Here is a 14,327-nt window from a genome sequence, read left to right on the forward strand (position 1 = left end):
GTTACTCAAGAGATAAGAAGAAAGAGTGAGAGAAATATGTGACAAACGTATTTCAACTAACCTAAATTGTGAATATATATATATATAGCAATAAGAAAATGGAGGGGAATATGTGGTACTCATCAACTTGCAGACATTGTATTATGTCTATTTGCCTGTTTATTTTTCAACTAAGAGGACTATATTGTTTTTATTGTCCTGTCCTCTTAGTTGAAAAATAAACAGGCAAGTTGATGAGTACCACATATGTATGTATGTATGTATCATCATCATTATTTGACAGGAGCTGGCCATGCAGAAGACTGCACCAGACTTCTGTGTCTGTTTTGGCATGGTTTTTACAGCTGGATGCCCTTCCTGTCACCAACCACTCCAAGAGTGTAATGAGTACTTTTACGTGCCACCAATACAGGTGCCAATTTGTTGAACAAAAAATATTAATAATAATAGATATACACAAGTGTTTTCAGGAATTAATTGCAAGATTTTGAAATTACAGTTACTGATATAATGTGCTTTAATTAAGAATTGCATCATGTTTCGTAAACATCTGGTTTTCAATAACTTATAAATGCCACCTACATAAAATAGAGTAGTTAAGTTAGCGTTAACATATTCAGAACAGAGAACATTAAATAGTAATTACTTAGTAAAGAAAAAACTATTAATGACTAATATTATTTTATTGGGCATTTGATTAAGAAGTTTGCTTCTCAGCCATTTTATTTTGGCTTCAGTCCCACTGCTTGGCACCTTGGGCAAAGCTTTACGAGTGGATTTTAGTAGACAGAAACTGAAAGAAGCTTATCGTGTGTGTACATAGATATAGATATACAGAGATCCTCTACAAGAACCTGCACTGCTCTTCTCATAGTTCAATCCCTCGTTCACCAGCATGAAGCTGACCAACACACCAGGGTTTGTAGTTCTACAAGCTACGCAATGACCTCAGTAGTGCAGATGGTACATAAAAGGTGCCCAGTTCATGCTGTTGGAATACAATGCTGTCCTTGGAAACATCAGATTCTGTCAAATTGTCTAACCCACACCAGCAAGGAATATAATTAAACGATAATGATGACGATTAATATCTATATATATATATGTGTGTGTACCCATCTCTCCTCCTTCCATGTGATCTTTCTTTCTCCGCTTGACTGCCGACCGCCAACACCTCTTATGTCCATCTCATGTTTCTGCCTTTAGGTTTTCACTTCATACACAGCTCAATTTGATTCATTCTCAGTCGAAAGACACCTGTTGTTATTTCTTGTTGCTGTGTTCATAATGTGTACCATGTTCTCCGTTTTTTGTTTGCTTGTTTGTTTTTTTGTCTTTGTTGTATACATTTGCTAGCTTTCTTACGAAGGGGTCTAATGCTCTTAGCTTAGACTTTTTTGGAGGCCACCAGATCGAACCATCTCAAGTGTAACTGCCCAAAATGGTCGTGACTTCTGGGACTTGTGAAATGCTGATGCTCATTTGAATCACCTACACACGCATATATGTGTGTGTGTGGTATGTATGTATATAAAAGGCTTCTTTTAGTTTCCATTTACCAAATACACTCAAAAGATTTCATAAACCCAGGGCTGTAATAGAAGATACCCTAGGTACCACACAGTGCTACTGAACTTCATATGTATGTATGTATACAATGGGCTTCTTTTAGTTTCCATTTACCAAACCCACTCAAAAGATTTGATCGACCCAGGGTTGTAGTAGAAGACAATTGCCTGATGTGCCAATTAGTAGGACTGAGCACATGGGAGGCAAACTTCTTAACCACACATTGATACCTGCTCTTAAATGTGAACTAGAAAAGGTATAGAGCTACTGTTGAGGACTTTAATGCTTTAATACAGTGGTTCCCAAAGTGGGCGATACCACCCCGCTGGGGACAGTGGAGAAATCGGGGGGGGGGGCAGAAAATGGAGTAACCAAAATGGGTCAATGGATATAATTAAAAAAAAAAATTTAAAAACAGGGTTAATTGGGTTAAGTTATAATTGTGAAATATTGTTGTTATGAATTCACTGCAGAAAATGGTTTATCTCTGTGATGGTGAGTTAGAGGAAGGGATTAGGAATGTGGCCATAGAACCAAGAGGGTGGCATCCTGAAAAAAAAAATTGGGGAACCACTACTTTAAGGTAAAAGAAATATGCTTCAAAACGAATGTAGTACAAGCTAGGAATAGCAAAGAAGCTTTGCATCTTCCTACATTAAATGTTAATGGGTTCCAACATATCATTCAAGAGCTCTGTAATACAATCCAGAGAAACAACTAATATGCCAGACAGTCGACATACGTAGCTACCTGCTGTATGCTAATGTGTGTCTTCAAACTAGCTTATTTACAATGATCTACGTTCTAATATATTTGATTTGACCTATAACACCTCTCCTAAAAAAAAAGCAACCTGTAATATACTGGTTTGGATGGTTAAAACTACCAGTATATGTTGAATTTGGGAGTCACAACTATTATGAATTTGTCAGATCAAATGGGATTTCTTGAATGAAAAAGTATCGTAGTTAATCTTCTTTCTCTACCATATTGAACTGGTGTGTTACCATAAAAGTATACTAAAGGTGTCTCTATTTTTCAAGAACACAATACTGCAACGTCAGCCGTACCAACTCATCAATATCCAAACAGCTGCAATTAATTGACTCTTTCCATGATAACACATGGTCACGGATATTAAAAAAATTAACTCAGCACAGACTTAACATACTGTTTAGATCAGAGATGGGCAACTTTTTGTCAACTGGGGGCCACATTCTACCATTTCCTAGTGGGAGAAGGCCACATGATAAAGCACATATGCATGAAATATTATTTGACCACTTTACACTGAATGTTTTTGCAGTTCTTCTTGATTTTATTTCTCTTAGTATGGAAGTTTATTTCAGTTCTTTATTTAAGAGATGAGGAATTATGTACCAGTCCCCCTCCCCCTGGCTCCTGTGGCGGTGGCACGTAAAAAGCAGCCACTACACTCTTGGAGTGGTTGGCATTAGGAAGGGCATCCAGCTGTGGAAACACTGCCAGATCAGATTGCAACCTGGTGCAGCCTTCTGGCTTGCCAGTCCTCAGTCAAAACATCCAGCCCATGCCAGCACGGAAAACGGACGTTAAACAATGATGATGATATTTAGATCGGTGTTTCTTAACCAAAGCAATAGCATCTCCTTCGGGTTGAGTGATGTTGAAAATTCACAAGGATGCTGTAGGAGGCCCAGGGTGTTTAGAATGGTTGGGGGTGGGGGTTAGTGATAAAATATGTAAACCAGGTACAATACTTTTTTTTTTTTTTTTTTTTTTCAAAAGAATCTTTGTTGGAATCTGAATGTGAGTAGGAGGACATTGTTATCAGTGAGTAGGAGGACATTGTTATCAGTGAGCAGAAACATAAACGACTGATGGTGATGATGATGATGATGATTATGCACCAAGGTTAAATAGAATCTCATCATTCATAGAAGTCTCTGTCTTCTTTAGTAATTTCTTTTACCTTTTTCTTGTTTCTCTCAGTGAAACGTGGCCATGCTGGAGCACTGCTTTGAAGGGTTTAATTCAGACATGGCCAGCTCGAATTACATTGCGGGGCCACTTGTATCCTGACAGAATTGAAAGCATTTTGCTTTCTCATACCATTATTACAATAATGAATGAATGATTGTTGATTCAGCATGAAATATTATCATTGCAAAAACGGTAGTATTTTTTTTTTTACTTTTCATTACAATCTTTAATTTTTGATAAAAAAATTTTTAATGTTTGTTTAAATAAACCCATTTCAAGAAAGTATCAAGCGGGCTGCAAGATAAAAGTCTGCGGCCCGCGGGCCTCAGGTTGGCCAGCCCTGGTTTAGTTGAACAGATTGACCCCAGTACTTATTTTAAGTCTGGTACTTATTTATATCAATCTGTTTTGCTGAACCACTAAGTTATGGGGGTAGGGTGTAAACAAGCCAACGGTGGTGGTAGACAAAAACACAAACACACATATATGGGCTTCCAAACAGTTTCCATCAACCAAATTCACTGACAATGCTTCGATCAGCCCAGGGCTATAAAAGAAGGCACAGCTTTGAAGGTTTTAGCCAAACAAATCAAAGCCAGTTCTCATGTATTTTTCTTTTGAAGTCTGCTTATTATTCTATTGGTGTCATTTGGTGGAGTGCTAAGTCACAAGGACATACACACACACAATAATTGATGAAAGAAACAGAAAATAGATTTAATGCTAGTCTTTAGACAAGTTGGAATCAAAAGCCATGGTTCTCGGCTGTCACTCCCAGAGCCATATATGACCCTCAAGCATCCTTCCAGTAAGTCCCTCAACAAGGGCCCACATGACCTTGGTGGCAGTGGGGGGTCCACATAAAATTTTGTTGTTAAAATTTATCTGCAATAAATTTGTTCTACTCCTACATTACACAAAATATTTTGACAATTTTTTTATACAATTCCTAATAACATTTAATTGTAAAAGTAAAATAGGGTTTTTTAACCATCCAATGGCTAAGAGGGCCAATCTGGGTAACAGAGGAGTCAAAGGGACCCATAAGTAGGAAAACGGTTGAGAAACACTGCTCTGTATCTTACATTTGTTGTTTAGTTTCACATCTGGTTGAGCGTTTGGCAAAGTGCAGGGGACGCTCGACTATTTATTTACTTAACTGTTTATGTTGCCACTACAGTTCTTTTTTGTCTTGTTTTTGTTCTGCTTATTTATTTATTTATTTTTTTCTGTCAACCAGACCACGCCTCTCAACATCCTGGGGTAAAAGAATGATATTAGTGAGAGAGAGAGAGAGAGGAAAGCAGAGAGAGTAAAACAGCTCTAATTTACTGGCTTGCTTTCTCTCTCCACCCTCTACCTCCCCCTCTTTCCACTACTACGCCTCATCTCTGAGCAGAAATGGGTGGTGGCAATAGATGCTGTAATCGTTGTTGTTGTTGTTACATATTTGTGTTTTATTTGCATTTTTGTTGTTGATCACATGTCTCCTCGTTATTGTTTTTGTTTGTGTTTATGCCACTGGTTTTTTTCTATTTTATTGGGTTAGTTACTGTTACAGTAATATATTTTTCCTGTTCATAATGGTGTCGTTTTACCGTTGTTGGAGGCATGGCCAATGTTTTGTAAACAAGAAAACCTATTAATGCTTAGAACTGTGTTCGCCTGTGTTGTTGGTTGGCAATTTTACTATGTGTGTGGCTGGTTGCACATGTAGGTGCTTATTGCCATCAAGGCTATAATGTGTATGTAGATTAAGTTTGTGTGTGTGTGACTGGTGTTTATTGCTATTAAGATATGAGGTGTGTGTGTCTGTCATAATGTTGGTGATGTTTTGTTGTTGGGAGTTTAATTCCCAGGTGAGCTTATCAGAGACATTCCAGTTGTGGCAATATCATCTTTTGTTCTGTGTACAGGGAGCCCAAACCAGAACTACACTATACATCATGTCCTTTTCAGAGACAGTAATATGTGAGTTGAGGGAGGTTTGGCTGCTTTTTCTAGCATATCAAGTGACTAAGTAGAACTAAAGATGTATTTTGTTATAGCAGTGATTGGTGAAGTGGATATAATGTTACTACTTGAGATTGAGATTATATATATATATATATATGATATAATATTTGTCGACCTGCGTAGTAGACATACAAATTTACCCATTTCTCTGTAGATTGAGAAAAAATAAATAGCCTTGATCCAGTTTTCTGTTGTTATTGGGGTCTCATCAGTGATATCCATATCATTTGACCAACTCCAGAGAAACGGGTTGCCAATCCATTTACATACACATCAAATCTAGTAGCTACAGTAAACTGGGGATAGTAATTTGCATACCATATTAGTATTTAACATTTTATTTAATATCAGCAGCCTTACAATGCGTATCCCAGTGCACACAGTATCATGGTATGACATAATATATGTATACCTACCTGCATAATAGATGTACAGACATATCAAACTTACCTCTTTCTCTCTGTGTATGTATATGTGTGTGTAAGACCATCAAGCCTTTATATTTATATTCAAGACTACATTACAGCCTTCCTTTTGCAAAGTTTATTTGAAAGAAGTTTGGTTGCTATTACTAGTAGATCAGGTGACTGCATAGTAGCTGAGTGCACAGTAGGTGCACAGCAGGTAGTGCATCGATGTTGTAATTAAATCTGGGTGTTTATTGCTGTGAGGGTGTATAATGTGTGTGTGCGTGTGTCATGATGTTAGTTGGGGGTGGAGTGAAGAGTCTATAATGAATGTAACGAATGTTCCACAATCTCATTACTAGTTTCAAATGTAAACACCAGTTATTGTTTACCCCCTTCCTCCTCCCCCACCCTGGCCTACCTTCATCAAGCTGGCTGTGTTCCAGCCATGCCTTTCTTTGGTGGGTGGGTGTAGGCGTGGTTTGGGGTTCAATCCCACTGCACAGCAATTTAGGAAAGTATCTTCAACTATAACCCTGGACCAACCAATGCCTTGTGAGTAAATTTGGTAGATGGAAACTGTGTGGAAGCCTGTTATATATATATATGTGTGTGTGGTGGAGGAGGCATGGTTGTGTGGATAAAAAGCTTGCTTTGCAACTATGTGGTTTTGGGTTCAGTCCCACTGCACAGCACTTTGGGAAAGTATCTTCTACTATAGCCCCTGACCAACCAATGCCTTGTGAGGAAATTTGGTAGACAGAAACTGGAAGCTTGTTAAATATATAAATGTGTGTGTGTGTGTTCTTCAAATTTCGGGCCTTGTGCCTAGAGTAGAAAAGGTCAAATAACTCCCAAGATAAACCCCTTGACAGGACTACTCCAATGTCTTTTTTCTTTTTCTCTTTCTTTTTTTTTTTAAGATTGGCAAAGATGTGATGTGAGAGATTTGGTTGCTATTTCTAGCTGGCCAGATAATCTCATTGACTTGCAGTTCATTGCTAGAACACAAAGCCATTAATTCAATAGTGGTGGTGGTTGTCGTCGTCGTCTTCTCTTCCTCCAGTCCAGTACTTTGCGACTTGCCGCCATGCAAAATCTATTTACCATTATGAAGTCTTATAAAAAATAAAAAAACATGCCCAATATCTCAATCATTAATAATTCACAGATGATAATAACTCATCTGTTCTATGGCAAATTAATTACAAAACGTTATATCCAATATAATTAAGCATTTCTAATATTTGGTTCTGTGTGTGTGTGTAGTGTTTGCCTGGCCGTGTGTCAGCTGTAAGACATAATCTATTCCACACATCATATGTTTGTCTGGATATGACTGTCACTATAGAATTCAGTGTGTGTGTGTAGATATTTGCTTGGATTGTGAATACTTTCCTTAAGTGTCTGACTGGCAACTATCTGGTGTATATTTATGTATATATGTAATATATTTTATCATCACCATCATCATCGTCGTCGTTTAACGTCCGCTTTCCATGCTAGCATGGGTTGGACGATTTGACTGAGGACTGGTGAAACCAGATGGCTACACCAGGCTTCAATCTGATTTGGCAGAGTTTCTACAGCTATATATTATAGATGCATATATATACTTATTTATATGTGTGTGTGTGTGTGTGTGTGCCTATTCACACAGACAGGTTGATGTCCAGATCTCCATTATGTCTTACTTCTGACGTAAGACCAAAAGCAGATCCAATCAAGATACCTTATCGCTATCAAACACACAGCAATGTTTTTACTGTTTTCTTCTCTTCAGCCAATTTTCTCTTTGCTTCTTTAACAGTACATTTCCAACTAATAGACTCTGCGTATGTTCTTAAGCTCTATGTGGTGGGAGCAGATGATCTGGTTGTTCTGCTGTGTATGTAGGTGTGCATCATCATCATCATTTAACACCCATTTTCCATGCTGGCATTGGTTTGACAGGAGATGGTCATCTGAAGAGCTGCCCAGGATTTGGCATGGGTTTTGCAGCTGGATGCCCTTCCTAGCACCAACCACCATATAGAGTGGCCCAGGTCCTTTTTACATGACACCAGCACTGGGGAAATCAGCTTCGGCATGGTTTTCATGGTTGAATGCCCTCCCTAACACCAACCACTTTTACAGAGTAGACTGGGTGCTTTCTATGTGGCACAGCTCTGGTGGTTTTTACAGCTGGATGCCCTTCCTGATGCCAACCACCTTACAAAGTGGACTGGGTGCTTTCTATGTGGCACCAGCACCACTGAAATCAGCTTTGGCATGGTTTTTACAGCTGGATGCCTTTCCTGGGCCATGCTGGGGCACTGCCTTGAAGAAGTTTTTAGTCAAATGAATTGACCCCAGTACTTTATTTTTTAAGCCTGATACTTATTCTATTGGTCTTTTCTGCTGAACTGCTAAGTTACAGGGACATGAACAAACCAACACCTGTTGTCAAGCAGTAGTATGGAACAAACACAGACACAAGGATACATACACACACAACAGGCTTTGGTCGGCTGGAGGCTATAGTAGAAGAGACTTGCTCTAGGTGTCATGCAGTGGGACTGAACCCAGAACCATGTGGTTGAGAAGCAAGCTTCTTATCACACAGTCACATTTTTCAGTCGTATGATCTGGTAACTTACAGGGATGTAAACAAACCAATGCTGGTTGTCAGATCAAGCAGACTTGCATGGACATCCCAACCATGGCTGCCCCATATAATTTCTATGTACAAAAGGTTCACATTATCCAATGTGTAATTCTTTTTTTTTTTTAAGATAATAACAAGGAGTGATTTGAGAGAGATTTGGCTGTTACATCTAGCAGGTTGAGAAACCACATAGTGTCTCTCTTTTTGGCTTTAGTAAGTGAGTGAGTTATAAGCATTATCTCACACCACCACCACCACCCCTCTCACCCTTCATCTTGCCGATAAGCTTTGGGCAAATACTGAGGAATGATGTACTTTGTAAATGGTAAATAATGGCTAGACTCATCTTCAGAACAGCTGCACTATGAGTTAGGATAGACATTTTAGCTGTCGGCATCTCTACTGAAAGAAAGCAGAGAGGGGAGAACCTGTATGTGGTCACTTCACCTGCTAGAAATAGTAACTAGACTCCCTCATAATCACTCTACAACAGTGGTTCTCAAAGTGGGCAGTATTGCCCCTCTAGGGTGGTGGAAAGTTCCAAGGGGGTGTTGAAGAAAAGTGGGACGATGTTGGGGTAGTGATTCATGTAAAAACAAAATATTGGGTTCCTTAGGTTAAGTTTTATTTGTGAAATATAGTTGCTTTGAATTTGTTTTAGAAAGAGGTTCTGTGTCTGTGATGGTCAGTTGGAATGGGCGGGGGTAGGAATGTGGCCTGGGAACCACTGCTCTGCAATCATTAAAAATAAAGGGTTCTGTAGTCCTTCCTATATAAAAATGCTAGGATATTCCAATATTTTGTAAACCTGAGCGTTAATGCACCACTCTGTCACATACATTGGTACCTTCGCAGCAAATTGCAATGCATGTGTCAGTCGCTATATTACAACATTTTTCATACTCACTCTCGTTTTCCTTTTTGTAATACAACTACGAAAAGCTGCCGGCATCTCTGTTTCTGTAACACTTTTTAGTGCCTTATTTAGAGTCAAATAAAAACACTGACAAACCTCGGCTCTACATCCCACAAACATCTGTGTTCTTCTACATACATCACACACTACTGATGTATAAATTATATGTTTTCCTCTAAACACTGTTTATAGATGACTTTTCTCTCTGTCTTTAGGCTGAGTACCTATCAGAAGAGAAGATTGGTCGTAAGTCTATTACTTCTTGTTCTTGCTGATGTTGATGATGATGATAATGATGATACTACTACTACTACTACTACTGCTACTACTTATTCTGCCTTTTATCATTCTCTGACACATCTTTTCCTGTGCACCTCTCTCATATCTTTATTTGTTTGCTGTGCTAAATAACATCACCACTCCCTCCAACTTGTTACTAACCCCACTCTTGGCCAACAGCTGACTTTTTTTTTTTTTCTTAACCATCATCCCTTACATCCTTGTTATTGATTTAAGAAAAATGCTAAATATATATGTGGTGCCCCCTAGCAGATAGTTAATACAAGGGAGATAACCATTTCTTCATAGTATTCAGTTGGAATTTGAAATTTAGGAATAAGGTAAAAAAAAATTGCATAGAATACAACTTTATTCTTTTACTTGTTTCAGTCATTTGACTGCAGCCATTCTGGAGCACCGCCTTTAGTCGAACAAATCGACCCCAGGACTTATTCTTTGGAAGCCTAGTACTTATTCTATCGGTCTCTTTTGCTGAACCGCTAAGTTACGGGGACGTAAACCCACCACCATCGGTTGTCAAGCGATATGGGGAGGACAAACACAGATACACAAACATATACACACACATACACATATATATATGCATATATATGACGGGCTTTTTCAGTTTCTGTCTACCAAATCCACTCAAGGCTTTGGTCGGCCCGAGGTTATAGTAGAAGACACTTGCCCAAGGTGCCACGCAGTGGGAATGAACCTGGAACAATGTGTTTGGTAAGCAAGCTACTTAACCACACAGCCACTCCTGTGCCTATCTGATTTATATTTTCTATCTTTTATTTTACTTTTGTTGCTTACTTATTACTAAGTTCTTAAAATTTCTAGTTAGTGGTCATAACAGTTAGTACTATTTCACTCTTTTTAGAAATCATCAGCATGACCTAACCTTAAAAAATAAATAAGGTCTAGAGATGGTAACTCTTATAATAGAGATGCAAAATTACAGAGTGAGAGTGGCTCCTTTTAACTTGATGGGTGATGGGGGGGGGTGATTAGTCTTTGATAGTTTACACCAGTGGTTCTCAATTAGGGTATGTTTAATTATAAAACCATATGATTTTTTAAAACGTCGATTGGCTATAGAGGTCCAATAAAGTTAAGTAAGAAACACTGATTCAGACCAACAGTCAAATGTATTCCAGCTTTGACATTTTGTCTTTTATTCAGTGCTATCCAATATGTCCTTAAGACAGGGTGTGATTTTGGAGCTCCAACTCCCATTGGTTGTCTGTTATAAATCCAACTTCTCTCTTACTTCCTCTTTTTGTTGCCACCAATGATGTGGAGCTAACACCACTCCCCCAGGATTGTCACTTCCAATCAGCATGATGGTCATTTCCATTCCTTTAGTTTAGACCATTTTCATTCTTGTGTGTTGTCACCTGCATGGAGATGTGTGTGTGTGTGTTTTACTTTAACTCTTCTTCTTCACACTCTCATTATGTATTTGTGTCTGTGTGTCCTTGTCTTGATATTGTCTGACAGTTGTAAATGAGTGTCACTGTCATGCAAGCAGTGTTGTTTACTTCCGATATTCTGTGAAAGCTTGTCTGGTCATGAGGGAAATATTACCTTGCTTGGAAACAGATGAGGGTTGGTAACAGGAAGGGCATCCAGCCATAGAAAATCTGCCTCAGTAAACTCCATTCCACCTATTCAAGCATGGAAAAGAATACATACTCAAGCTTTAAATTTGAGCCACTATTAATTTCATGCTGTGAAAACATGCTCCAACTAGCTTGTGTAGCATGCCATGTGTTTCCAAGCAATCTTTCAGACTCAAATATACAATGATTGCTTGAATACACAGCATGCTAGACAAGCAGGTGAGCTCATCATGTTTTTACAGTATGAAACTAATGGTCAATCAAATTTAAATCCTGTGTATATGAAATGATATCTCTCTCTCTCTTTCTCTCTTTCCTTCTGTCTTTCTCTTTCTCTGGGATCCCACCAATAACAGAACAGTACATTTTATTTACATGTACTGCTCTGTTATTGGTGGGATCAATAACAGGACTCTAATCCTGACAATCACACACTATCAGTGTATGACATGATACTAGCAACAAAATCACCATAAACCTTAAAACAAATTCAATCTTACAAGAATGAAGGGCCACTTAGAACAAGGAGAGCAAAAAATATAAAAGTTTCACAAACAACAAGCACATCAGATATATATTCCCATCATCAGCTGCCTAACCGATATCATTATGGTTTTGACACTCAATTCAGGGTTACAGTAGAAGATATTGCCGCACAGGGAATTGAACCTGAAAGTATTTGGGTGGGAAGCGAACTTCTTAACCACACAGCTACACCTGTGCGTTGAGTGGCATATTCTGGAGATTATTTTGAAATGAAATCTTTTTTTACAACTAACCAGAGAATATAACAATGTCTGATTTCCTTTTCTGAATAACCAGATACTTAAGCATTCATTTCAAACTAAGTAGTTGGGCCTACTAATTTTGATTACAGTAAATATTTGATAACATTATCTGCTGTCAAAAAGAAACAAGAACTTCCTTTGTATCTGTGCATACATCCACTCCAATACTGCCAGCCACCCTGACCAACTTGACACGCTAGTTATCTCTATTCCAAGCACCAATATCTGATTCCATCACCACAACCACCATTACCGTACATCTCCCATGACTCTGTAATTAGTTTTCTTTTGTTTTGATTTGTATAAGCAATACAGTGCTGGTAGTAGTAGTAGTAGTAGTAGTAAACATTTACTTGAAAATTTAAAAGCAATATTTAGAGCTTTGAATTTAATTAAGCGGATAATTTTCAATTAATTTTAAATAAGTGTTTGGAACTTGATAATTTTGATAATAACCACTTGATAATCATCCATGATTATAATAAACAGCTCTCATTATACTGGTGGGGGTGGGGGTGGGAATGTAAGAACATAAAGACAGACGAAATACCACTAAGCATTTCGCCCAGCGTACTAACGTTTCTGCCAGCTCGCTGCCTTATAATAATAATAATAATAATAATAATAATCCTTTCTACTCTAGACACAAGGCCCAAAATTTTTGCGGAGTGGTGATTCATCAATAAATGAATTGTTCCAATAAATGAATATTCATTGTTCGTAAAATTTGTTAAGATTACATTTGTTCAGGATTAACCTTGCTATCTATTCTTTTAATCCACATGACCAGTTGTTACCATTGAGTAATTCAAAGTATGTATAAGTCATTGTCTTGGATAACTCACAGATGGTGTCAAAAATTGATGAAAGCTTTTTGAAAACTTTGCATAGTCCTCTGAGCAGGTATCTCCAAGCTTTTGGCAAAAATTTGATACAGATTCTTTGCTCAACTTTATCGGTCATGGTAAATGTGATGATCACACACTACATACCTTCCTTCCAAGTATTGCTGTAAACAGCAGAAGTGAGTTAGAACATTAGACCTTAATATGCATGCACAGCAGAGTTCAAGGTCAATCTGTGCCAGGCAGCTTCACTCTCCATGCTTTAGCTTCGTTACTATAGCAACAGTCCAGATACTTATTGATCAGACCACACATGGGCCATGTGGTGTATGTGTAAATGTGTGTGTGTATCCATTTTCTTTTCTACATTTCTCCAACATTTAATATTCACTTTTCTCCCCCCCCCCCCCTACATGCTATCTCAGTCCTCTAATATCTCTCAGATATTACAGATGCCATCATCCTTGTCACTGCCAAATTACTCTGTTTTGCAATTCTATGAGTGTGTGTTTATGTGTGTCAGAAGATCTCAAACGATACAGTTTGTGGTGAATTCCTGAGAAAATTCTAGAGAGACAAGATGCTTCGAGTACTTCAATCATTCATAGTTAAGTATCCTGTAACTTCAGAGCCAGCAACGGGGATGCTGGCAGTTGTGATGATGCTGGTGGTGGTGGTGGTGGTAGTGGTAGGGCAATGACAGAAACTATTTTAACCAAATGTCAGAGTTTTTCTTTTCTCTCATTTATTTATTTTATTTTAGTTCCTGAACAATTCTGTACACTTTGGCAGTGGTGGTGGCGGCGGCAGGGGTGGGTGATTGGTGGAGTAATCTCTTGATGTCACTTCAGAACAAGTACTACTTTCTCAGAGCATTGATCTCTCTTCTCTCCACCACCCACCCGCCCGATACATACGCTCTGGTGGCACAGCTGAGCAAACTTACCACCACCCTCTCTCTTTCCCAAGCCACCCTTCTACTATCACAGTCTGTCCTCCACCCACCCTGCCGTCTCCATAACTTCATCCACCCACACTGTATCTGTGCAGTTCAGCTTATGTTCTCATTCCATACATTATGGGTTGTATTCAGCTGTTATTAAATAAATTCCTTCAATTTTTTTTTTACTTCCCTAACCATCTCTGCCTCTCCTTTTCCACAGTATTTTCATTGCATTCATCTCTCTCTCTCTCTCTCTCTCTCTCTCTCTCTCTCTCTCTCTCTCACACACACACACATATACATGTATGGCAATATGACGCAAATCAC

General features: G+C 38.5%; 1 protein-coding gene across 2 annotated transcripts in view; it reads left to right on the top strand.

Moving 5' to 3' along the window:
* Nucleotides 1-14,327, top strand: part of LOC106877186 (neo-calmodulin) — a 69,172-nt gene that overhangs the window by 45,692 nt on the left and 9,153 nt on the right. For both annotated transcript variants that reach the window (XM_014926026.2, XM_014926025.2), the window contains exon 2: nucleotides 9,733-9,763. In XM_014926026.2, coding sequence (XP_014781512.1) covers nucleotides 9,733-9,763 — 31 coding nt within the window. The remainder of the gene's footprint in view (nucleotides 1-9,732; nucleotides 9,764-14,327) is intronic.

This window comes from Octopus bimaculoides, chromosome 11, assembly GCF_001194135.2.
Source record: "Octopus bimaculoides isolate UCB-OBI-ISO-001 chromosome 11, ASM119413v2, whole genome shotgun sequence".
In the NCBI taxonomy this organism is placed as follows: domain Eukaryota; kingdom Metazoa; phylum Mollusca; class Cephalopoda; order Octopoda; family Octopodidae; genus Octopus; species Octopus bimaculoides.